At 59.9% G+C, this 23,229-nt stretch overlaps 1 protein-coding gene across 10 annotated transcripts; it reads left to right on the top strand.

The window, feature by feature from the left end:
* Nucleotides 1-123: 123 nt before the first annotated feature.
* On the top strand, nucleotides 124-22,873 carry HCFC1 (host cell factor C1). Of its 10 annotated transcripts, none has more exons than XM_061408986.1 (26): nucleotides 124-1,311; nucleotides 6,389-6,537; nucleotides 6,691-6,851; nucleotides 7,402-7,610; nucleotides 8,506-8,590; nucleotides 9,089-9,195; nucleotides 10,289-10,468; nucleotides 10,551-10,910; nucleotides 11,140-11,300; nucleotides 11,695-11,892; nucleotides 12,213-12,437; nucleotides 12,531-12,635; nucleotides 12,994-13,249; nucleotides 13,583-13,725; nucleotides 13,864-14,002; nucleotides 14,125-14,345; nucleotides 14,840-16,187; nucleotides 16,385-16,548; nucleotides 17,179-17,623; nucleotides 17,988-18,308; nucleotides 18,519-18,637; nucleotides 18,723-18,860; nucleotides 19,162-19,347; nucleotides 19,923-20,223; nucleotides 20,615-20,678; nucleotides 20,896-22,873. In XM_061408986.1, exons 1-26 carry the CDS (start codon nucleotides 1,119-1,121, stop codon nucleotides 20,933-20,935), a joined length of 6,018 nt encoding a protein of 2,005 aa, XP_061264970.1. In that variant the 5' UTR covers nucleotides 124-1,118; the 3' UTR covers nucleotides 20,936-22,873. The 10 variants fall into 10 exon arrangements, with proteins under 10 accessions (XP_061264970.1, XP_061264966.1, XP_061264965.1 ...); XM_061408982.1 differs by having other exon boundaries at nucleotides 17,050-17,623; XM_061408981.1 differs by having other exon boundaries at nucleotides 17,047-17,623; nucleotides 17,991-18,308.
* The last annotated feature ends 356 nt before the right edge of the window (nucleotides 22,874-23,229 follow it).

The following is a 23,229-nucleotide window of genomic DNA, read 5'->3' as shown; positions in this document are numbered from 1 at the left end:
GGAGTTCCTTTAACGGGCCTCGGCCGAGAGGAGAGGCCTGCGAGGGCGGGGTGGGGGGGGGTGAGAAACAGTGACGTCGCCCGACTCCGCCCCCTCGCCCGACCACCGCTGCCGCCATGTTTAGTTGTTACTTCTTCACACAAGATGGCGGCTCCCAGGGAGGAGGCATGAGCGCCCTGCCGTTACCGCTCCTCCTGCCGTACAGTTGCCACTTCGGGGCCTAACTCTGCCTTTTTGAAGCGGCTCCTGTGGAAAGGAGTCATAAAGAGGAAAGCGAGGATCGGACGCTGCCTTGCGTTTGGTTTGCAGTGGAAGAACTGACCCGGGAGGAAGAGAATAGGGGGGAAGGGGGAGCTAGTCTCAAGATGGCGGCTCCCAGGGCGGCAGGCGCAGCCTGAGCAGTAGAGGCGGACTAAGGGTAGACGCTCGAGACCTCACGAGCCATACGGGCAAGTCTCTGAGCAGCCCTCAAGAACTCAAGCTCGTTTCACTGGCCTCTGGCGCGCCTCTATTCCTTACGAGTGTCGAGGCTGTTAAGGGAGCGGCCTCTACACTAAGCGCTGGGCGGGGAAGCGGGACGGTCTCAAGATGGCGGCTCCCACAATTGTGGTCTGAGCGCCGGCGGGGCTGAGACAACCGCTGCGCTTGTGGCTTCTTTCCACCCGCCCCGGAAGCCGGCCAGTGCAGGGGACTCAGGGGGTGTGGGAACCGGGCCGGGGCTCCGCCATTTCCGGCAGGGGAGGGCTACGACTGAGGAAGGGAGGAGAGAGAGGCGGCTCAAGATGGCGGCTCCCAGGGCCTCCCGCTCGAGCTTGTAAGTGGGAGCTCCCAGGCAAGTAGTCAGGGCGGCGGGACTCGACGGCCTCCAGCTTCTCGGGTCCAGGCGCTTGACAGTTTCAAGAGGCTCTTGACAAGACGCGGTAAGCGAGAAGAAGGGGAAGAGGAGAAGGGAAGGAGAAAATAGTTAAGATGGCGGCCTCCATGGAGCCGTCCACCGCTGTGTGAGGAACAGTTTCTCAGTGAGAGCCACCTTGGACGAAAAGGGGTGTGTGTGAGTGGAATTGGGGGGCTCCCTTCCCACTTGGCGACTCTTCTCCACCGCGCCCTTTCCCGGAACTATGGCTTCGGCCGTGTCACCCGCCAACTCGCCAGCGGTGCTCTTGCAGCCCCGCTGGAAGCGAGTGGTGGGCTGGTCGGGTCCAGTGCCCCGGCCCCGCCACGGCCACCGCGCCGTGGCCATCAAGGAGCTCATCGTGGTGTTTGGCGGCGGCAACGAGGGGATAGTGGACGAGCTGCACGTGTACAACACGGGTGAGTGCAAAGCCCGCTGGGTCCTCGGATCTTTCCCTCCCTTCATCTCCTCCTTTCTCCTTTCCTCCTCCCGTTCTCTCCCTCCTTCCTCTCCTCCCTTCCCCGGCTGCCCTCTTCCCCCCTCCTCCCATTCCCTCCTCCAGCCGCACGGGACTCCCCTCCGAGACCCTTTGGTCTGCATGGCTTGTCTGTTCTGCCCTGCTCTTGTCCCCATCCTGACACCCCTGCTTCTCCTGCCTTCGAAGGGGGTGCCTTTCAGTATTGGAGAGGAACCCTCTAGGCCGGCTGGTGAGGGAGCGGGGGCGGCGCCCGCGGTGGTGACTTCAGATAAGACACCGTTACCCCCGCCAACTAGGCGGGCAGATGCGTCCCTTTGGCGCAGAGTCCCACCCCACCCCACCCCCATGCCTGCTAGGCTCTTCCTCATCTCTGGTGCGCTTTGGGGAGCAGTGACAACTTTTAGATGACAGACGAGGTGGCCGTCTCGAGAAAAGGGGCAGAGTTGACCGGCGTCAATCCTGACCCAGGGACGGGGTGGGCAGGCGGGCGGTGTGCCACGCTGGGGAACTGTCGTCCTGGGGCCCCACAAATCCGACGACGCTGCCGTTCCCCACTTGCAGTGTCGACTCCTGCAGTGTTTCCCTTTCCGTGGCCCGTGGTCTGGATCTGGGGCCTTTGGCTGGAAGAGAGGGATTAGTTGCGGTCATCCCACAGTGGACCGAGGAGGTTACCCTGCCCATTCCCAGGCTGCCCCTAAACCCGAGGCTGGGTTCATTGGGAGGAGTGAGGTGCAGTCGCCTTGGGCCTGTTGTCTGGTACCCCTGTTCAGTCTCTAGAGCTTCGCGGCATCCTCCTGCGGCTCCCTCCCCCATGGTGGCCAGTTGATACACCTGGTGCCTTCGTGGGCCCCAGCTGCCTGTTGAATGGAGGCTGGCCTGGGGAGAGGGACTGAGCGTTCTCACTGGGGGCAATGGGCCTGGGCACGTTCTGTTCCGGAGCCTGAGAGGCGGAGGTGGGGCTGCTGCAAACCCCCTCCCGGCTCATAGTGTGCTTTTAGGAAGCTCTCCTCCGCAGTTCCAGGTCGCTTTGGGATCAGCCACGGCCAGGGGCTGGCTTCTAACCCTTTCCCCCCACGCCAGCTCATCTGCCAAATGCCTTTGGCTCCCGAGCTGTCCTGTCCCAGGGTTCTGGCGGGCCGGGGTCCTCGGGTCTGGGCACCCCGTGTTCCCCACCCCACCCCACCCCCGCTGCTGCCGCCCCCAGCTCCAAGGTTGCTCTGAGCTAGGCTGTTGGTCCGTGCGCTGAGGATTGGAGCCGAGCTTTCTCTCAGTTCAGTGCTCCTGGCCCGCGCCTCCCCTGAGGCACAGAGTTCAACATGCTCGCGTCTTAAAAGTGGTTGACCCTACGAAGTTGACTTTCCGAGGCTGGTGGGTTGCCGGTGACCCTTCACATTCTGGGTCGGAGCACCTGTTGCCTCTGGGGAGGCTGGGCTGGCTGCTGGAGCTCGGTGCCAGATTGGACAGCTGCGGCAGCAGCGATTAGCCCAGTAAGGGAAGGCTGAGGGGCAGGGCTGTTTTTACAGAAGCCAGGGCGCTCAGCAGAACCTCCTCAACCCCTCGGACCACCTTCCTTCTTGTAAGGCCTGGAGCAGGTTTCTTGGCAGGGAATGCCAATTTTAGAAAGTAGGCCAGGGGCCTAATTACCATCAGCTCCAAAGGCCACTTCTTCCTGGGGCCTCTGTGTCGACATGCGTGTATTAAACTGAGTTGACCATTTCGGCATTCACTTGTTCCCCTTCTGGAAGGGTACATTGTGTAGTAGTGGGAGCCAGCCTTCCAAAGGGCCTCAGCCCTGGATTCCTCCAGGGTACCAGTTTGGAAAGTGTCCCAAGAACTCCCTCGGTGACTTCTCGCCGCTAGTGGACGCGGGTCCCCGGTCCTCACCGCGTGTTAGTGTTTCCTGTTTGACGGAGCCTCGAGCTTCTGCTGTTCTCAGAGAGCTGGGCTTGGTGTGGCCTCTCTCCCACCAGCCGGGGCACAGATGCCCAGCATCCTTCTTAGGGCATCTTTAGTGCCGCCTTGACAGCTGGCCGCCTGCTTACCTTGTGTCTTAAATGAGGTCAGAGCATATTCTCTAGTTTTTTCTTCTGTAAGAGGAATGCTCAGAAACTCATTGTTCAGAGAGAGTTCCCCGTTGCTAAGACAAAAGACCCTAGGGGGCACGTGCCTGCTTTGCCATCTCAGGCAGCTCAGAGTTCGGGGGTGACGGGGCTGGGAGTGGCAGGTGTGCACTGAACTGGAAGGGGGTGCATGAGGAAGTGTGTGTCCTTCCTCCCCAGTGGCCGTGGAACACTTCCCTAGCTTTTGAGAGACCCATCCTCGACCTCAGGGAAGTTTCTGGCAACACCAAAGTGGATCACCCAGGGGCCCTGGCCCTGACACGGTGGGGTGCGCCCTGGTGTGCGGAGGCTGTGGCTGCTGGGCGAAGCAGCGGTTGAGGCAGGTCTGCCTCAGTGGTTCTCCAGCGTCCCCAGCTGATGACGCTGGAAGGAGCCTTGGAAAACAGCTAGTGAAACTTCCTTGTTTTCACACACGCGGACCCTGGGGTCTCAGGCGGGACGTGCTGGGTCCAGGATCACCCTGTTGGCTCTCTCGGCCTTCGGTTTGGTTATCAGGTGCAGGCCCCCGCTTTGGGGACACCTCCCGGGCATGCTCTCCCTGGAGCTAATTGGTTACTAAGTTGAGCTTATCTCCAACCTGTTCACCCTCTGTTCCGGGCCTTTCGCGTTCTCACAGGCACTTCCTGCCCGGCCCCGCCGGTTTCACTTGTTGGGAAGTCCTGTTCAGCCTTCAAGGCCCTGGGTCCCGCGTCACCTCTTCTGAGAATCATCTCCCCCACTCCGTGCCTCCTAGCACCTGCCACCGCCTCCACCATGCAGGAAGCGGGGCGGTAGGGTGGGGGGCGCTGAGCCACCTCTTCCGGGGTACAGACATCTCTTCCTAGCCCCCCTCCCAGCCGAGAGTGGCAACAAGCCAGAACTGAGCGGGGAGGAGGGACCCGCAGGGGTCGTGCACCACCCACCCCCCTAGATAAGTGAATGAGGGGTGATAGGATTAGGGGACAGCTGCCATCTCAGGGCAGAACCAGGCTTTGGCCTGGAACCTGTGCTGCCTGACAGCATTCTCCTGCCTGGAGTGTTCTAGATCGAGGTCAGCCCCTCCTGGGTGCTGCACAATGAGCTCTTGGGATGTCACCAGTCCCTCTCGCCCAGTCCCTAAATCAGGTGGCAGGTGACCCAACACCTGTGGGCCCGTCCCTTTCCCATGTAGCATCCCCCCCGGCCCTCAGGGAGGCACCTGGCGGTCCCTTTCACTCAGGGACAGGGTTCTCGTCTCCTGTGTCTGTCTGACCCTGTGACCTCTGGTCAGTTACTTCCCCTTTCGGCCTCTGTTCCTGTGTCCAGTTTTTTAAAGTTTGGTGGTTCAGATGGTCAAGCATCCGCCTGCTATGCGGGAGACCCGGGTTCGATCCCTGGGTTGGAAAGATTCCCCCGGAGAAGGAAATGGCAACCTGCTCCAGTACCCTTGCCTGGAAAATCCCATGGACAGAGGAGCCTGGTAGGCTACAGTCCATGGGGTCACAAAGAGTCAGATGCCACAGAGCGACTTCACTTTCTTTTCTTTCCCATGGAAGGAGGTTCAGAGGTCTGTGTCAGCATTTATCCTGGGAACTTGGATGTAGCTCCTTCGGGCACTGCGTGAGCCATCTCCCTCCAGTTTGTGTAGGGCTGAGGGCTCAAGCCTGGAAAGCTGCTGCTCTTCTCGGTTTGTTTTTGCGCCTTGAGAAATGATAAGGCAGACCTCCGGACTCTGGGGCCAGGGTGCATGCTGCAGGCAGGGGAGACGGAGGGGAGTGCTGGGCGTCCCCGAGGCCCAGTGACTCCCCTGAACTGAGGGTGGGACCCACAGCCCATTCCAAGGATGTGTCCACCTGGGAAGTGGCCAGCCAGGGTACCTTTGTGCCAGGAGGTGGAATGTGCTTTGGGGTGCGGGGGAAGGCCTCTCCCCCCCTTGAGGGTGGCCCTTGAGGGTGACGCCATGGGAGTCCGGTTACCCAGCATGGAGAGGGTGGTAGGGACCGGCCCCTGTCACGCCCTGGGAGGGGCTCCATTGGCGCTCAGGTCCCTGCCCTGTCCACCGTCTCCTTAGTCCCGATTTGCTCGCCCGTGTTTGACCAAAACTGATGGAGGGGCGTGGAGTCAGGTTTGCAGCTGGCTGCTGGTTTGAAGTGTCTTGTGAGAGAGTGCAATGTGTGTTTCAGAGGATAGCCCTTCAAATAACACAGGACAGGAGGAGTCCCTCCAAAGAGGGCAGTGTTTTCCCTGTGACTTTGCCAGGAAGCCCCAGCAAGGCAGGCAAGGGACTGGTTGCCTGGGAGGAGCAGGGATGCCAGGTGGAGCAGGGGCAGTTGGGGAGCTCCACCCTGGCTTGAGGCGGCAGACTTGAGGCAGCTTCCAGGGCTGGGAGGCTGCCCACCACCGCCTCTGTCTGTGTTCTGGAGGAGGGAGCTGTGGACCGTCGCCGGGGAAACCACAGCAGAGCTCGAGCGTGCCCCCACGGCTTTCCTCGGCCTGTACTCGGATTGCTGCCCCTGGGCTGCAGCATTTGCTCTTTCAGCCATTGAGATGTGCAGCCAGCTGTGGGCCTCCAGGAGGGTAGCTTGGGTATTAGATGTTTCTTTCCAAGTCCCCATAGAGTGGCGGGAGGTGGCCCCATCCCCAGAAGCTGACGGATTCTCTTGTCAGTGACTTCCTGCTTATTAAGATGACCGTGATGAGAAGCAGGGTGACTTTGGGGTGGTCTCTGAGGCCAAAGGGTTTGGAAGATGGCTTAGAGGGTCGGCAGTTGGATGCTCAAAGGAAGAAGTCCCACATCCTTGGGTAAAGAGGTGCTGTCTTAGCCTGTCCTTTCTTGGACTGTATTTTGAAGGCTGGTGGGTTTAGGGAGGCAGAGGGGTAGTGGTTTTGGTTCTGGTGGCTCCCAGGATGTTCTGACTTCTGCTAACTTTTGTCCTCCAGCGACCAACCAGTGGTTCATCCCAGCTGTGAGAGGGGACATTCCTCCTGGGTGTGCAGCCTATGGCTTCGTGTGCGATGGGACACGCCTGCTCGTGTTTGGAGGGATGGTGGAATACGGGAAGTACAGCAACGACCTCTACGAGCTCCAGGTAGTGTCCTGCTTGTCAGAGCCGGGGCAAGCCCTGCGCCACCCAGACCTTCTTACTCCAGTCAGGTGCCCCTTCCCACCCCCAGCAGCCCCTCCGTATGTGGCAAACAACCCAGCTCACCCTTGAGTTAATCACTAAGCCTTGATTTTGCAGGCAAGCCGGTGGGAATGGAAGAGACTGAAAGCAAAGACGCCCAAAAATGGGCCACCTCCGTGTCCTCGGCTTGGGCACAGCTTCTCCCTTGTGGGCAACAAGTGTTACCTGTTTGGGGGTCTGGCCAATGATAGCGAGGACCCCAAGAATAACATTCCGAGGTGAGGCTTTGTCCTGTTCGTGTGGAATCCCATGAAGGCCGGGGTGCTCGCCCACACAGCAGTCAATTTTGCCGTACCAGGTCCCTTTCGTTTGTGAAACAGGAGGGTGGCCCTAGACGCCCTCTAAAGAGCTTTCCAGTGCTGAGGTGTCTTAACTCCCAGGAGGCCTCGTGGGAGGAGGGTTGGTTCTTCCAACCTTGCCTTGTGCTGGTTCCTGCTCCTCAGACCCAGTTTTGAGCTGGTCCTTCTCGGTGCCTGCAGGCTTCATGATGGGTATCTTCCAAGGGCCTTTCTAGAATCTGCAGGTAGTCCTGAGCTGGTGCTCCCTTTTCACCTCGGAGGTCCTCATGTCATGTCCAGCTTCGTGCAGGGCAGCTGAGCACACCCCATCCTGCTGTTCCCCTTCCATTCGCACCCCTCCTTAGGGGTGAGGACAGAGGTAGAAGGATTTGGAGTTCGTGTAGCCTTAGCCCCGATTTGTCTCCCCAGGAGTCTGCCATTCCCCTGTCAAAGCGGGTGGCCTGCCCTAACCTGACCTTTTTTTCCCCAGGTACCTGAATGACTTATACATCCTGGAACTGCGGCCGGGCTCTGGAGTGGTAGCCTGGGACATTCCCATCACTTACGGTGTCCTGCCCCCACCCCGAGAGTCTCACACTGCAGTGGTCTACACTGAGAAAGACAACAAGAAGTCCAAACTGGTGATCTATGGAGGGATGAGTGGCTGCAGGCTGGGGGACCTCTGGACCTTGGATATCGGTACGACGTGGGTGTGGCTGCTCCTGTGGTCTAGGAGTGCAGCTGGTCTGCTGGGCAGCAGGCATGGGGTGTTGTGGTGGGGCTCTTGCAGAGGGGGCATATCCCGCCTAGCACCCTACTTGTGACTGGGTCAGGATAGGACCTATCTGGGGCTGTCCTCTTTGCCCTGAGCTTGCAGTGTTTAAGAAAGAGCAAGGCTCTGTTGGCCGAGTCTATCTGTTAGCTTGCAGTAGAGTGAGGGAAGAAGGAATGGCCTTTCTAGAATGACGTTGTGTGGGTAAGGTAGCACAAGTCCCTGTCAACTCATCAGTAGTCATGGTGTGCCAGGAGCAGGGCCCCCTGGTCTATCCCAGTCAAGAGGGGTTGCCCAGACGCGGTGAGAACCCTGGGGGCTATTTGGGAAGGTCGACAGGCAAGGAATCAGGAGTTTAGGCTGAAAGGAGTTCAGGCTTTTCACCTGGAGAAGGTGGCCGACTGTATAACTACAGAGGGTTAGGGGTCCTGTAGCGTTGCATCAACGTTCCAGAGAGCGGATTGGGCATAGAATTCCTAGTAGCCCTGGGTCTGTAGATGACGGAGCTGACCGTGGGTGAGTGCCTCTTGAGGAGTGGGAGGTGCTATGGCGCGTCTGGAGGGTATGGCGATGGCTCCTACCCCCACCCCCAGCCCCAGCCCCGGTTCATAGCAGGTGCTCGGGAAAGACCGCTTGGGAAGTGCCAGAGCCTGGTGATCAGGGGGGCTCTCAAGGCCTGTTGGGAGGCCAGGTGTGCAGTTCTTGTGCTGTGTTGATACCTGCTTTCCAGAGCCTTCCCCACATCTGGGACACAGCCTCTGGGTCAGAGGGCACGTGTCCCACCTGGTGTGAATAACCTTCTCTTCCCACTGCTCCACACAGAGACTTTGACATGGAATAAGCCCAGCCTCAGCGGGGTGGCACCTCTTCCTCGAAGTCTCCACTCGGCCACGACCATAGGAAACAAGTGAGTAGCCAGCCGTGGCTTTTTTCTCTTTGTAGCCCCCATCTCCGACCCCCATGGGCTCACAGTTTCGTTCCAGCAATCCCTGAGGCCTGAGGAGACCTCTCTTTGGCTGGGCTGGCGTTCAGCAAGCAGCCTTGTCTTCCCCTTATGACCCTGGGGGACCAAAAAAAAAAGAGGGTAGAGGGACACAGATTGTTCTAGATCCTCTGCAGCCGCAGCTGAGTGTCTTTGTCAATGCCAAGGTCCCAAAGTGAATGTAAGGCTGATGGGGACAGAGTGGAGCTTTGGGTGAGCTACACCGAAGCTACATGCGCTGGAGGTGACACAGTTCTTGTGAGGGCTGAGCCACCAAGGCAGAGAGGGCCACATTCAGAGCTTTGTGCGTCCCGGGGAGAACTAGAGGACCCAGTGTGTTCAGGACGTTCTGGATGGAAGAGGTGACCTCAAGCTTGGCACCTCGTCCACAATCGTCTCCTACTCTTCCCTCCCTCGTCCCAGAATGTACGTGTTTGGTGGCTGGGTGCCTCTCGTCATGGATGACGTCAAAGTGGCCACACACGAGAAGGAGTGGAAGTGTACCAACACTCTGGCTTGTCTCAACCTGGGTATGGCCTCCTCGGGCTCAGCGCGGCCTGCAGAGGGCTGCGGGAGGCCGGCCCACCTTGGCCTGCGGGCTGTGTTGGGGGCGCAGGGGGCCGAGCTGCTTCTAGGCCGTGCCTCTAGAACTCCGCGAGGCGTAGCCAGTGGTCCAAGCGCCCTGAGGGACGCTCCTTGACGTGTTTTGAATAGGCTCTTCCTCACCGGTGTAACCACGCAGTGCCTCCCTCTGGTCTCCTGTTGGTGGTTTCTCACCCACCCTGCAGGGACCGTGCTATAGATGCGAGCGTTGCCTATAGGTTCCTTAAAAACGGAGCACACAGGATGGCGGCCTGCTCTACGCAGCGCAGTGCCTGGCCCTTGTGTTTTCTCTGTCCCGGAGACCATCCCATCCCCGCAGGGCGAGTGGCTCATTCTTTTGAATTGCGCTCGTGGTGTCAAAACTTGCACCGACGCTGCTCCGTGAGTATCCTTGCACCATTCTCGCCACGTGCAGGTGTATCCGAAGGGGGACAACCTAGAGGTAGCCTTGCCGGCAGGGGGATGTTACCAGACATGCAGATGTCCCTAGCAGTGCTCACCGGGCCGGCAAAGCATACACTCTTCACCAAGCCCAGTAGGTGCTTGACTTCCCACAGGCCAGCCCCAGGTCCCCTCCCCTGCCTCACCCTCAACCCTGGCTGCAGCAAAAGGAACATCAAGCTGCCAGGCACCTTCTGGGTTAAGTTTGCCTTTCTCTTATCTTGAGTGAGGGTACGTATTTTTCTTTTCTGAGATCTTCTGTCACGTTTTCCATAACTTGCGTTCCTCTTTGCCCATCTCTTTCTAGAGGCTTTTGTGTTGCTCCATGTGCAAGAAGGGGAACCTTTGACTGTGTTTTTCATGTAGTTTTCCCAGTTTATAGTTCGTGGTTTCTAATTTTGTACAGTCTTTTTGCCATACAGAATTGTATTTTTTTTGTTTTTGTCTTCATCTTACTTTAGTAATCTTGGATGACTTCCTGGTTTTAATTCCCCATCCCTGACAGCAAAAGGCCAAAGAGCCCCTGAGGGTTGTCGGTTCCTCTGTCCCCTGCTGACCTTCACATCCTGTCCTCCCCAGATACCATGGCTTGGGAGACCATCCTGATGGATACGCTGGAAGACAATATTCCCCGGGCCCGTGCTGGCCACTGTGCGGTAGCCATCAATACCCGCCTTTACATTTGGAGTGGGCGTGACGGCTACCGAAAGGCCTGGAATAACCAGGTCTGCTGCAAGGACCTCTGGTACCTGGAAACGGGTAAGGCTAACTGGAGGAGAGCTGCCACACCCACCCCCTAAGTGTCTGCCTTTCCCTCCTCACCAGTGATGCTCTCTTACAGAGAAGCCGCCACCTCCAGCCCGGGTACAGCTGGTGCGAGCCAACACTAACTCCCTGGAGGTGAGCTGGGGGGCCGTGGCAACAGCCGACAGTTACCTTCTGCAGCTCCAGAAATATGACATTCCTGCCACGGCTGCCACTGCCACCTCCCCCACACCCAATCCAGTCCCGTCTGTGCCTGCCAATCCTCCCAAGAGCCCTGCCCCAGCAGCAGCCGCACCTGCCGTGCAGCCGCTGACCCAAGTAGGCATCACGCTCCTGCCCCAGGCTGCTGCCGCGCCCCCGACCACCACCACCATCCAGGTCTTGCCGACGGTGCCTGGCAGCTCAATCTCCGTGCCCGCCGCAGCCAGGACTCAAGGTGAGCCGGGCGCTCGAGGGCAGGAACTGGCTCACCCGGAGGTGGCATGCCTGAGCGGGGGCTGCTAGACCGCACGCCTGGAGGCCGTTAGTGCAGACCGGAGGTTGAGTGCTGCTGTGGGGGCCTGGTCCTGACCCGCGGAGACTGTCCCCAAGCAGTGCTGGAAGGGTGGGAGCTGAAGCCCAAGCAGGTCCCGGAAGTCGCTCACTTCAGCCCCTTCTCTGAGCAGGTGTCCCGGCTGTGCTGAAAGTGACTGGTCCTCAGGCTACCACGGGAACCCCGTTGGTCACCATGCGACCTGCCAGCCAGGCTGGGAAAGCCCCCGTGACTGTGACCTCCCTTCCCGCAGGCGTGCGGATGGTTGTGCCTACACAGAGCGCCCAGGGGACAGTAAGGAGCCAGGGCAGGGCGCGGTGGGATGTTCCTGGTAGTGGCGCATTGGCGGGGTTTGACTCCCACCCTGTGCTACCACCTTTCATCCAAGGCCTGGAAAGTGCTGATGAGGCAATCTCTCATCACTAACTTCAGGATTAGTAAGCTGACACCTCAGAATGGTCTCGCCATCTGATCTCAAGGGCATTTTAAATATGTATTTTCTGAGGGGAGAAGCTAGCCAGCTGGGGTTTGATGTGGGCCTGGTTGATGGTGGGAGTCCAGGTCTGGGGTCAGTAGAGCAGCGCCTGGCTTTCCTCAAAGCCAAGAGGTGCTGCTCCAGGAAGCAGGGATTGGGGCTGCCTCGGGTCTGGTGCTCCCTGTGGGCTCAAGCTCCTTGTGTCCCTTGCAGGTCATTGGCAGCAGCCCGCAGATGAGTGGCATGGCTGCATTGGCAGCCGCGGCTGCTGCCACCCAGAAGATCCCTCCTTCCTCGGCACCCACGGTCCTGAGTGTCCCGGCTGGCACCACTATCGTCAAAACCGTGGCCGTGACGCCGGGCACCACCACGCTCCCAGCCACTGTGAAGGTGGCCTCCTCACCAGTCATGGTGAGCGTCCCTCGGGGCTGGTTCAGAGCCCACAGCCTTGGGGCCGGGGGCTTCTGGGCACCGTCATTAGACAGTGGTCACTGCTTCTGGCCTTTGGACCAACCATAGAGGATGGAGGTCCATGGTTGGTGCTTGGTGGGGGTTGGGGAATAAGCTGGCAGCCATGGGGGTGTGGCAGTCTTAGACCTGTGGCCCAGTGACCTCCCTTGTTTCGCTAAAGGAGAGGTGAACAAAACTGAGCTTGGTAGACATACACAAATGCACAGGGGCCAGCTCTTCCCCCCACCCACCCACCCACCAGTCTTTTTTGCGGTCTTCAGGTGAGCAACCCAGCCACTCGCATGCTGAAGACTGCAGCTGCCCAGGTGGGGACTTCCGTCTCTTCTGCCGCCAACACATCTACCCGTCCCATCATCACCGTACACAAGTCCGGAACCGTGACAGTGGCCCAGCAAGCCCAGGTGGTGACCACAGTGGTGGGTGGGGTTACCAAGACCATCACCCTGGTGAAGAGCCCCATCTCGGTCCCAGGAGGCAGTGCTCTGGTGAGTGACCAGCACCAGGAACGCCCAGCCCAGGCCATGCCCTCGACCGGTCTCTGGATCACTTATTTTGGTGCGCTGTCGTTTCGTTTTTAGATTTCCAATCTGGGCAAAGTAATGTCAGTGGTCCAGACCAAACCGGTTCAGACTTCGGCAGTCACAGGCCAGGCATCTACAGGCCCGGTGACTCAGATCATCCAGGTGAGCTCGTGGACCCTAGACTAGGACCCTGCCTAGACGAGATTCCATGAGCTTGAGTGGCTCAGAAGGTCCTGTTGCTTGGTTCTGTTACTTGCAGTCTTCAGAATAGTTCAAGCTGTTTGGGCTGGCAATAAATCCTGGCCAGACCAGACTCACCATTAAACTTGCAGTTCTTCTAAAAAATGACAGATACATATGTGTATCACTGACTGACTCTGTTAGACACCTGAAGCTAACACAGTATCGTAGAGCAACCAGACTTCATTTAAAATTCGATGATGACAACAAAGCCACACTTTGTATCCTGGCAGTGACGCCCATTCATCTCAGCCTTCCCCCATTCATTTTCCCCTTACAGACCAAAGGACCCTTGCCAGCCGGGACCATCCTGAAGCTGGTGACGTCTGCAGATGGCAAGCCCACTACCATCATCACAACCACACAGGCCAGCGGGGCAGGGACTAAGCCTACCATCCTGGGCATCAGCAGTGTGTCCCCCAGCACCACCAAGCCCGGCACCACCACTATCATTAAGACCATCCCCATGTCGGCCATCATCACACAGGCGGGCGCCACGGGTAGGGGCCTTCCCCGGTGTGCTGGGGAGAAAGCAGGTGAGGGGGTAGCCAGTGTGCAACATCTTTCCGTTGAGGTTTTTCACTCTGCACTACCCTCTCTTTGCCTCTTGTTTAAGATTTTCCTCTCTGCTGCTCTACCCTCTCTTTGCTTCTTATGTAAGATTTTCCCGTCTGCTCTGCCCTTGGCTTCTTGTTTACGATTTGTCAGGAGGTAGCAAGGATACGGCTGCAGTTCGTACTTCTTTGTTTTAATTGAGGGGCAACAGGCGTAACTATTTGAAAAGAGGGCCCAAGAGAAGCGGGCCCGGGTGGGAGGCCAGCACTGTGGCCTGGCCCTTCCTGAAGCCAGGATGCCCCCCTCTCCTCTAGGCGTGACTAGCAGTGCCGGCATCAAGTCACCCATCACCATTATCACCACCAAGGTGATGACTTCTGGAACTGGAGCCCCCGCCAAAATCATCACGGCTGTTCCCAAAATCGCTACGGGTCACGGGCAGCAAGGAGTGACCCAGGTGAGGTGTGCCTGGCCCTGTCTTCCCTGAGGGTCCAGCCTGGGGCCGCAGCAGGCCACCTGGAGCCTGGGAGGGGCAGCACAGGGTCTGTTCTGGCCAGCCCCCAAGTGACAGGGGTCCTTTTCTCCGGTTTTCCAGGTGGTGCTGAAGGGCGCACCTGGCCAGCCAGGCACCATCCTCCGCACCGTGCCTATGGGGGGCGTCCGCCTGGTCACCCCTGTTACCGTCTCTGCTGTCAAGCCTGCTGTCACCACACTGGTTGTCAAGGGCACCACAGGTATGGAGGCCTCGGGGTGCGGGGCCGCAAGGGCAGTGTCGGGGTGTACCCTGGCCCCACTCACCTGGGGAGAACAGCCGCACCAGCTGCTGACCGCCTGCCCCTGCCCTTCCCCGCCTCAGGCGTCACGACCCTGGGCACGGTGACAGGCACCGTCTCCACCAGCCTGGCCGGAGCCGGGGGCCATAGCACCAGCGCCTCACTGGCCACACCCATCACCACGTTGGGCACCATCGCCACCCTCTCAAGCCAGGTGATCAACCCCACTGCCATCACTGTGTCTGCGGCGCAGACGACGCTGACAGCGGCCGCTGGGCTTACCACACCCACCATAACCATGCAGGTAGGGCAGTCGGAGCTGCAGTGTGCCGCCGGGCCCTTGGTTTCCCTCCCACATGTGGAACCCGTAGGATGGTTATCCTGGAGGTGCATAATCGCGATTTTTAGTCACTGCCTGCTAGTCTGTCGGGTTGAGATGATGTATCTCAGCCGTGTTTAGCATTTGAGCACTAGGTTTTTGCATCTTGAGCTGAATTCCTGGTGAAGTGGTGAAGCTGGCCTTAGCACAGCACGGGGTCAGCCAGGTTTCCCCCCACCCCCGCCCGACCGAAGGCTTGCCCCAGCCTAGGCCCTGCTCTTCCACCTCTTCCTGGTTCCTTTTTTCTGGTCCCTGAGCCAGTCAGTGTCTTGGAGTGAGGGTGAGCAGGTCCTAGACTTGCCAGGGTTTTTGCTTTAGCTGCCAAGTCACTGATCCCAGGGGGAACTGCAGGTAGGTGGCAGGGGGCAGACACGGGAGGATGGGCAGCAGCACTAACTCCCTGTGTGCCCTCTCCCCAGCCTGTCTCCCAGCCTACCCAGGTGACTCTGATAACGGCCCCCAGCGGGGTGGAGGCCCAGCCTGTGCACGACCTCCCAGTGTCCATTCTGGCCTCCCCTACTACAGAACAGCCCACGGCCACGGTCACCATCGCTGATTCGGGCCAGGGTGATGTGCAGCCCGGCACCGTGACCCTGGTGTGCTCCAACCCGCCGTGCGAAACCCACGAGACGGGCACCACCAATACAGCCACCACCACCGTCGTCGCTAATCTGGGGGGGCACCCCCAGCCCACCCAAGTGCAGTTTGTCTGCGACAGACAGGAGGCCACTGCTGCTCTCGTGACCTCCACGGTGGGCCAGCCGAATGGCAGTGTAGTTCGTGTCTGCTCCAACCCGCCGTGTGAAACCCACGAGACCGGCACCACCAGTACAGCTACCACCGCCATGTCTGGCATCGGAGGCGGGCCGCGGCGAGACATCCGGCTCGCCTGCGCGGCCACCACCATTCCCACCGTGGTCCGGGTCAGCGTGACTGCCGGGGCGTCAGAGGGAGCTCAGGTTTCCATCAAGCCCGCATGCCAAACCCGTCAGACCAGTGCAACCAGCACCACCATGACTGTGATGGCCACCGGGGCCCCGTGCTCGGCTGGCCCACTCCTCAGACCAAGCGTGGCCCTCGAGGCCGCTGGCCGCGGTGCCACTCTCTTGCAGCTGGGGCCACTGAGTGCCCAAGTCAGGCCCGGTGGCGAGGAAAGGTCCCTTGCCGGCCTGGGCCCGCTGGTGTCTGTGGGGCGCCAGCTGGAAGTGCATCACACGCACACGACCAACACGCCCACTGTGGCCCGCTCCGCCATGGGTGCCGGGGAGCCCCACGAGCTGCTGGGGGCCCCCACACTTGTGTACGAGAGCTCAGCCAGCGCCTCTGTGACTGCCGCGGCCCTGGAGGCACTGCTGTGCCCCTCGGCCGCCGTGACCCAGGTCTGCTCCAACCCCCCGTGTGAGACCCACGAGACGGGCACCACCCACACACCCACCACGGCCACATCCGGAGGGGCTGCAGGCCAGCCAGAGGGCGGGCAGCAGCCTCCTGCCAGCCGGCCCTGTGAGACGCACCAGACCGCTTCCACTGGCACGACCATGTCCGTCAGCTTGGGCGCCCTGCTCCCGGATGCCGCCCCCTCCCACAGGACCCTGGAGTCCAGCCTGGAGGTGGCAGTGCCACCCGCAGTCGCCCCTCAGGCCGGTGCTTCGTTGCTCACTCCTTTCCCGACGCAAAGGGTATGCTCCAACCCGCCCTGTGAGACGCATGAGACAGGCACTACGCACACGGCCACCACTGTCACCTCCAACATGAGTTCCAACCAAGGTAGGTGGACGCAACCAGCTGGGTCCCCATGGGCTCCCAGGCCCAGGGCTCACCGAGAGGCCCACACTTCAGTTCTGTGGAACCCAGTTGCTCGTTACAGGCAGGTCTTCCAGGCAACCGTGTTTCCTGGTGGCAGAGCTGGGTGGTAGCCCTGCTAGAGGAGGGCCTGTCACCCCACTCTCTGCTTGTCCCACCAGACCCCCCACCGCCTGCCGGCGACCAGGGAGAGGTGGAGAGCACCCAGGGCGACAGTGTGAATATCGCCAGTTCCAGTCCCATCACGACAACAGTGTCCTCCACGCTGACGCGGGCCGTGACCACCGTGACACAGTCCACGCCAGTCCCAGGCCCTTCGGTGCCGGTAAGAGCCCAGGAGGGTCCCTGTGACCTGGTGTGCCTGGGCCCATGTTGTTCCTGAACTGGACAACAGGTGGTGCTGTTGCTCCAGGCACGTGCCGCTCCTGGCTCCTTTTCCAGACCATAAAAGGGCAGTTTATCGCCTGACAGGGCAGGGCACAGGAGGCCCCAGTCCTTGGTGGGTGTCCTATAGGTGATTTTATTGTTGTAGCTGGTTCTTGTGGCTCATCACTTGGCTATGGCGTGGCACAGCAGGAGTTGGGCCCCTTTTGTGAGACCAAGGGGTCTCTCTGGGGATGGGTTAAAATGGGCCGGCAGGTCAGGGGTCTCACTTTCTTTTGCCATGCGCCCTGCTGCTCAGTGACCTACTGTTCCTGTCTGTCAAGCAGGGTTGTGGCAACCCATTGAGAATGCAGATCCCGGCCCACAGGGAGAGATGAAGGCCTGCCTGGTTTCGGTCTTCCTCTCCTCCCCTCTGACAGGGGCTTCTCTCCCTTTCTAGAAGATCTCATCTGTGACTGAGACTGCCCCAGGGGCTCTGACCACCGAAGTCCCCATCCCGGCCACGATTACAGTGACCATAGCCAACACAGAAACTTCTGACATGCCCTTCTCTGCTGTTGACATCCTGCAGCCCCCAGAGGAGCTCCAGGCCTCTCCAGGGCCACGCCAGCAGCTTCCACCACGGCAGCTCCTGCAGCCTGCCTCCGCGCCCTTGGTGGGGGACTCCGCCGAGGTCCTGTCAGCCTCCCAGAGCCCTGAGCTCCAGGCCGCCGTGGATCTGAGCAGTACAGGGGACCCGTCTTCAGGCCAGGAGCCTGCCAGCTCGGCTGTGGTGGCCACCGTGGTGGTCCAGCCACCGCCGCCCACCCAGTCCGAAGTAGACCAGTTGTCCCTCCCCCAAGAGCTGATGGCCGAAGCCCAGGCGGGCACCACCACCCTCATGGTGACAGGGCTCACCCCAGAGGAGCTGGCAGTGACTGCTGCTGCTGAAGCGGCCGCGCAGGCTGCAGCCACAGAGGAGGCCCAGGCCCTGGCCATACAGGCCGTGCTCCAGGCCGCACAGCAGGCTGTCATGGGTAGGTGCTGCACGTAGGCCATCTGGTTCAGCAGGCTGTCCTCGCTTGAGGCCGGGGGGTAGCCCTGAGGGAGGGACAGCCTGCTCAGGGGTAACGAACCGCGCTTCGGGTGCCTCCCTCCAGGTGACTTGAGCAAAGGGAGCTTGTTTGCCACCAGGATGGCACAGTACGGCCTAACCGGGATGGGGGCTGACTTTGGTATGCAGGCAGGAGGCGGGTCTTGCCAGGGGGAGGGCAGAGGAGAGGTCTGGGGGACAGGCTCTGAGAGCTTGTGTCTACGGATCCTGCCCGTCGCTCTGAGGGCAGTGGTGGTGGGAAGCCGGGGCTGGCGTCCCTCCTGAGTCGTTGTCTTCTGCCCCTGGAGCAGGCACCGGGGAGCCCATGGATACTTCAGAGGCGGCCGCAGCGGTGACACAGGCAGAGTTGAGCCACCTGTCGGCCGAGGGCCAGGAAGGCCAGGCGACCACTATCCCCATCGTGCTGACACAGCAGGAGCTGGCTGCCCTGGTCCAGCAGCAGCAGCTCCAGGAAGCACAGGCCCAGCAGCAGCAGCACCACCTGCCCACGGAAGCACTGGCCCCGGCTGACAGCCTCAATGACCCGACCATCGAGAGCAACTGCCTCAATGAGCTGGCCGGGGCTGTGCCCAGCACCGTGAGCCTGCTGCCCCCCACGGCCACTGAGAGTACGTGGGGCCCTGCCTGGCCATGGGAGGGTTGGCCTGCAGCCTTGCTCCCCTGGGGAAGTCAGTTGACTGGGGAAGAAAGTCTTGTGAGTGGGGTCCCAGGTCCCTCGGGGTAGAAACAGGCCCGGTCGTGTAGCCCGGGGGAGGGGCTCCTGTGCAGAAGCCCGGTCTCTGGGGCCTTTGCTGCTGACACCTTGTTTTCCTTCCCAGGCCTGGCCCCGTCCAACACATTTGTGGCCCCCCAGCCGGTCGTTGTGGCCAGCCCCGCGAAGCTGCAGGCCGCAGCCACCCTGACGGAAGTGGCCAATGGCATTGAGTCCCTGGGTGTGGTGAGTCTGGAGTGATGAGGTGAAGCGGGCTAATGGATCCGGACTCGGAGGGTGTCCTGATCTCTTCTCCCTCTCTGCCTGCCAGAAGCCAGACCTGCCACCGCCACCTAGCAAAGCCCCTGTAAAGAAGGAGAACCAGTGGTTTGACGTGGGGGTCATTAAGGGTACCAATGTGATGGTGACACACTATTTCCTGCCACCCGAAGATGCTGTCCCGACTGATGTATGTATCCCTGGGAGCCAACACCCTCAGGTGGGCAGGGATTTGTGAATCTAAGGGATGCTCTCTCTGTCTCAGGGCTGACCCCTCCTCACCCCTCCCCCTTGCAGCCTTTGAAGCAGTGGCAAAGCTCAGCCCTGGCCCCCCTTGCCCTGGCCCCCTTGGTCATGATGGGGCTGCCATGGCCGCCCTTTGCCCACCCCACCGTCCCCGTGGTGGAAAAGTGCTCCACTGACTCCTGCAGCCCTGTCGGTGGGATTCATGTCACTCTCATCTCTCCTGTTCGCCTGATCTGTCCCTGTAGGATGACTCGGGCACCGTGCCCGACTACAACCAGCTAAAGAAGCAGGAGCTGCAGCCAGGCACTGCCTATAAGTTCCGCGTCGCCGGGATCAATGCCTGCGGCCGGGGGCCCTTCAGTGAGATCTCAGCCTTTAAAACGTGTCTGCCTGGCTTCCCAGGGGCCCCGTGTGCCATTAAAATCAGCAAAGTGAGTCTTGTGAAATCAGCCTCTGTCCTCAGCTAAGCCCGTGCTTGTGGGGCTTTCTACTTTGCTGGGCTGGGCGGGGGTGATTTGGGAAGGGCCCCTGAGATGTAGGCAGAGTCCGGTGGGTCTGGGCTGAAGCTTCTGGTCCTGTCTCTGACACTGCGTGAGCCGTGACTAACATGCTCATTTACCTAATCCTCTAATGCCTAAACTCCCTGACGAGGTCTGGGCCTGTGGTTCTCTCCATTTTTTTGATGGGGAGACTGAAGCACCAAGAGGCTAAATAACAAGACGTTTGTTAGGTGACAGAACAGGTCTAGGAAAGTGTTTGGTGTCCTGGTTCATTTTGCCATTATGTCAGGCTGCCTTCCAGGTGGGGGCAGACGAAGCCATCTCTTTGGAGCTCCTTGAGCTCTGTTGTGAAATAGGTTTGTTGTGTTAGGAGAGGGGTGAAGAAGGAACTGTCAGTTCTGAAAGCTTCGACTCAAGTCTAGGTTCTCTGTCCTCTGATGGGCATGGGAGGAATAAGTCACAGAGGCCGAAGACAGCCCCCTCGGTCTCTGCTTTCTCTGTTCCAGAGTCCAGACGGTGCTCACCTCACCTGGGAGCCACCCTCTGTGACCTCCGGCAAGATCATCGAGTACTCAGTGTACCTGGCCATCCAGAGCGCGCAGGCCGGTGGTGAGACCAAGAGCTCGACCCCGGCGCAGCTGGCCTTCATGCGGGTGTACTGCGGGCCCAGCCCCTCCTGCCTCGTGCAGTCCTCCAGCCTCTCCAACGCCCACATCGACTACACCACCAAGCCCGCCATCATCTTCCGCATTGCTGCCCGCAATGAGAAGGGCTACGGCCCAGCCACCCAAGTCAGGTGGTTGCAAGGTGGGTGTGTGTGGGGCTCACTCTGGAGAGGGATAGCTCTTGCCAGCTGCTGGCCTGGTGAGCTTGACCCTCTGGAGTGGGTGGATCCCTCACCTTGCCTGGTGCTGTGGAGAAAGCTCCTTGGGGGGCTGTTGGAGGGGAGTGGGCACGGGAAGGGCCAACAGGACCTGGAGGTGGGGGGTGGGTGCCCAGGCTTCGGGCTGCTCTGTCAGTCGGGGGGACAACAGCAGAGGCCTCTAAGCTGTGTCCAGAATGGCCCTGGGGGGTTGCATGCAGGTGGCCAGGACCCTGGGGCACATGCCCATGGGAGGGGCTGGCACACTCGGTGCCTGGCTGCACTGTGCTGGGCGACGTCGGGGCTGCCCGCCCACTCCCCCTTTTCTGCTTTCAGAAACCAGTAAAGACAGCTCTGGCGCCAAGCCGGCCAGCAAGCGGCCCATGTCGTCTCCAGAAATGTAAGCAGGGGGTGCCTTTCCAAGAGCCTTCTGGGGCCGGGAGTAGGCGGACCCTGAGAGTAAGGAGCAGTGGGGACAGCCGGGCCCTGCTTCTCCTGAAATGCGGGGGGCCGCCCAGCCTAGGGGGCAGCCGGAGCCCTGGCCGAGTCCCACTCGCTTCGCCACGCAGACCCACGCTGATCCTGTCTTTTTTTGCCTTTGCCTCTCATCTTCCAAGGAAATCCGCGCCAAAGAAATCGAAGGCAGACGGTCAGTGAGAGGCAGCTGCCCGGCGCCTGGCTTCTTCTCCAGCCTCCCCTCTGCTTCAGGACCGCCGCCCGCCCGCCCCGCCCCGCCCCGCCCACCCCACCCGCCTGGCGCGCACTCCACCCTCACGAGCCAGCAGCTGCCCTCCTCTCCCCTTCCTCTCTCTGTTTTTACAAGAATCTTGAGAAAGCACATTTTACAATGGCTGTGGGGAGGGGGGCGGTGGGGGAGCGGAAGGCAGATGCTAAAGAGCGAGCGAGGGAGCGGGCGCCCCCCCTTCCTCCAGGGAGCCCTCAAGCGAGAGACCTAAATGCACCGGAGCAGATGGAAAGCCCACCTCCTCCAAAGTCTGCACACCTCTCGCTGTTGCCCTTGGCTCCAGGGATCAGCCAAGGCCCGAGGAGTTGAGGGGGGGAGCTTGTAGAAGCACCTCCGGCCCCCTTCCCTGCCTCTAGTCTCAGAGGCTTGGGGGGCACCCCCCCCCACTCCGAACCGGGTATCTGTCTGGTTCTATTTTCTTTTGTGACCTTAGCATTTCTTGCCACGTGACGCCCGCCTGCCCTTTTGGTTTATCCAACCTTGCCCTGCCTGGCAGTCCCATGGGAAGCTGACACGTTTTCTCAGAGGCCTTCGTTCTCCCATCCCGTTCTCCCTCCCCTCCTCTTACCATTCAGAGAAGAAAAAGTGAGGGGCGGAGAAGGAGCCCCGTGGTGGCCTGAGCAGTGTTCTATGAAAACCTCCCAACGCCCACCTGGGGCCTCGAGGAGCCCTCCCACCAAGCCCGGCTTCGACCTCTCTGGGGTCGGGGTTAGGGGCCACATCACCAACTGCTGCATTTGTTGTATTTTTTTTAAGTTGAAATGGATGAAGTTAACAGTTTTATTGTAATTTTAGTCTTAGCGTGTGGGGTTTTGTCCCTTTTTTTGTTGTTATTAGTTGTGTACAGAATGTGGATCTTTTTCTGTTTGTTGTTTTTTTTTTTTTTTTTAACTTTTCTCCTTGGCGAAGCCTTGGCAGGGATCTTTCTGGACGAAAAAGTGAGGGGCAGCCAGGGCAAGACTATGGCATTTTCCCTGTGGGCCTGGTGTCTGCTGCCCAGTGCGATTTCCTTCTTTCTGGCCCCTGCCCTGTGCCCCGCTGCCTGTCCCCAGGCCTCTGGGATGATGGAGGGTGAGTGGTCAAATCTTGCCCCCCTCATGGGCCATGGCTCCAACACTTAGAGGCTTGAGCTTGAGAGTCCTCTAGAGCCCGGAGTCAGACTTCCTGAGGACGATGGTGCAAAGGCGTGGGCACGACCCGATACCCAGTCCTGGGTCCGTGGCCCTCTCCATGACCCCCAGGCTCCCTCCCTGGCATAAGCGCTTAGAGCATCCAACACACACAGCCGCCGCTTCCTGCGGCCACCCTCTCTGGGCAGGGATGGCACACATTGGACAGGAACCCAGCCTCTGAGGCTGCCTGGGATGACAAGTCATGCGGTACCATCGACGCTACGAAGTTGGGCTCGGCTCTGCTGGGAGCGGCTAGTCCAGTGCCAGCTCTGCCTCATGTCCAAGGTTTTTAGCAAGGAGTGAGACTTGCGAGCAAGTCACACTGAAGGATTTGAACCGAACAGCCGGTCTTCAAAGCCCCTTCCTCTGCCCTAGAGATGCAACTGGGGCTGGGAAGACCCCAGCCTCTGCAGACCCCTGCCCCTAGCCCCCACCCTCTGGGGCCTCTGTTGTATTATAGTATATTTCGCTGTGGAAAACGTCACGTTTAGTCACCTTGGAGCCCACCGCCTGATCCCATTGTCTTCCCCCCAGCCCAATTCCTGAGCGCCCTCTGATCTCTGTTTCTGGAAACAGTACGCCCATTCATTATTGTAGAGTAACCCTTGTGACTCAATATTACCATAGTGCGATGTCGTTTTGTGCTATTTTGAACAATTAAAAGACTTTTTGAAATAACGACCTGCTGTCGCTGTGTCCGAGACTCCCACGGGAGGAGGCGGAAAGCTGGGCCCTGCAGGGCTCACAAACCACCGTCTTCCGTCTGGGAGATTTTTGCTCCCAGAATTGTGCTTCCCATCACCTCCCACAGCTCAAAAGTGCTGCGAGCTGTGGCCTTGGCAGCGAGCTGTGGCCTTGGCAGCGAGCTGGTCTAGGACTGGGTTCCCCCTGGAAGATCCCACAATGGCAGCCAGAATGCAGGTCACAGGCCAAAGGGGCTCACTGGACAGCTGCTGCTGACTCTGTGGAGGCCATGTCACCTCCCTCTTCTCCCTCATTAGAGGACAGGGGACAACCACCACGCTCCTTGGACT

Source organism: Bos javanicus, chromosome X (assembly GCF_032452875.1).
Source record: "Bos javanicus breed banteng chromosome X, ARS-OSU_banteng_1.0, whole genome shotgun sequence".
NCBI lineage: Eukaryota > Metazoa > Chordata > Mammalia > Artiodactyla > Bovidae > Bos > Bos javanicus.
This window is presented reverse-complemented; position numbering and strand designations above follow the sequence as displayed.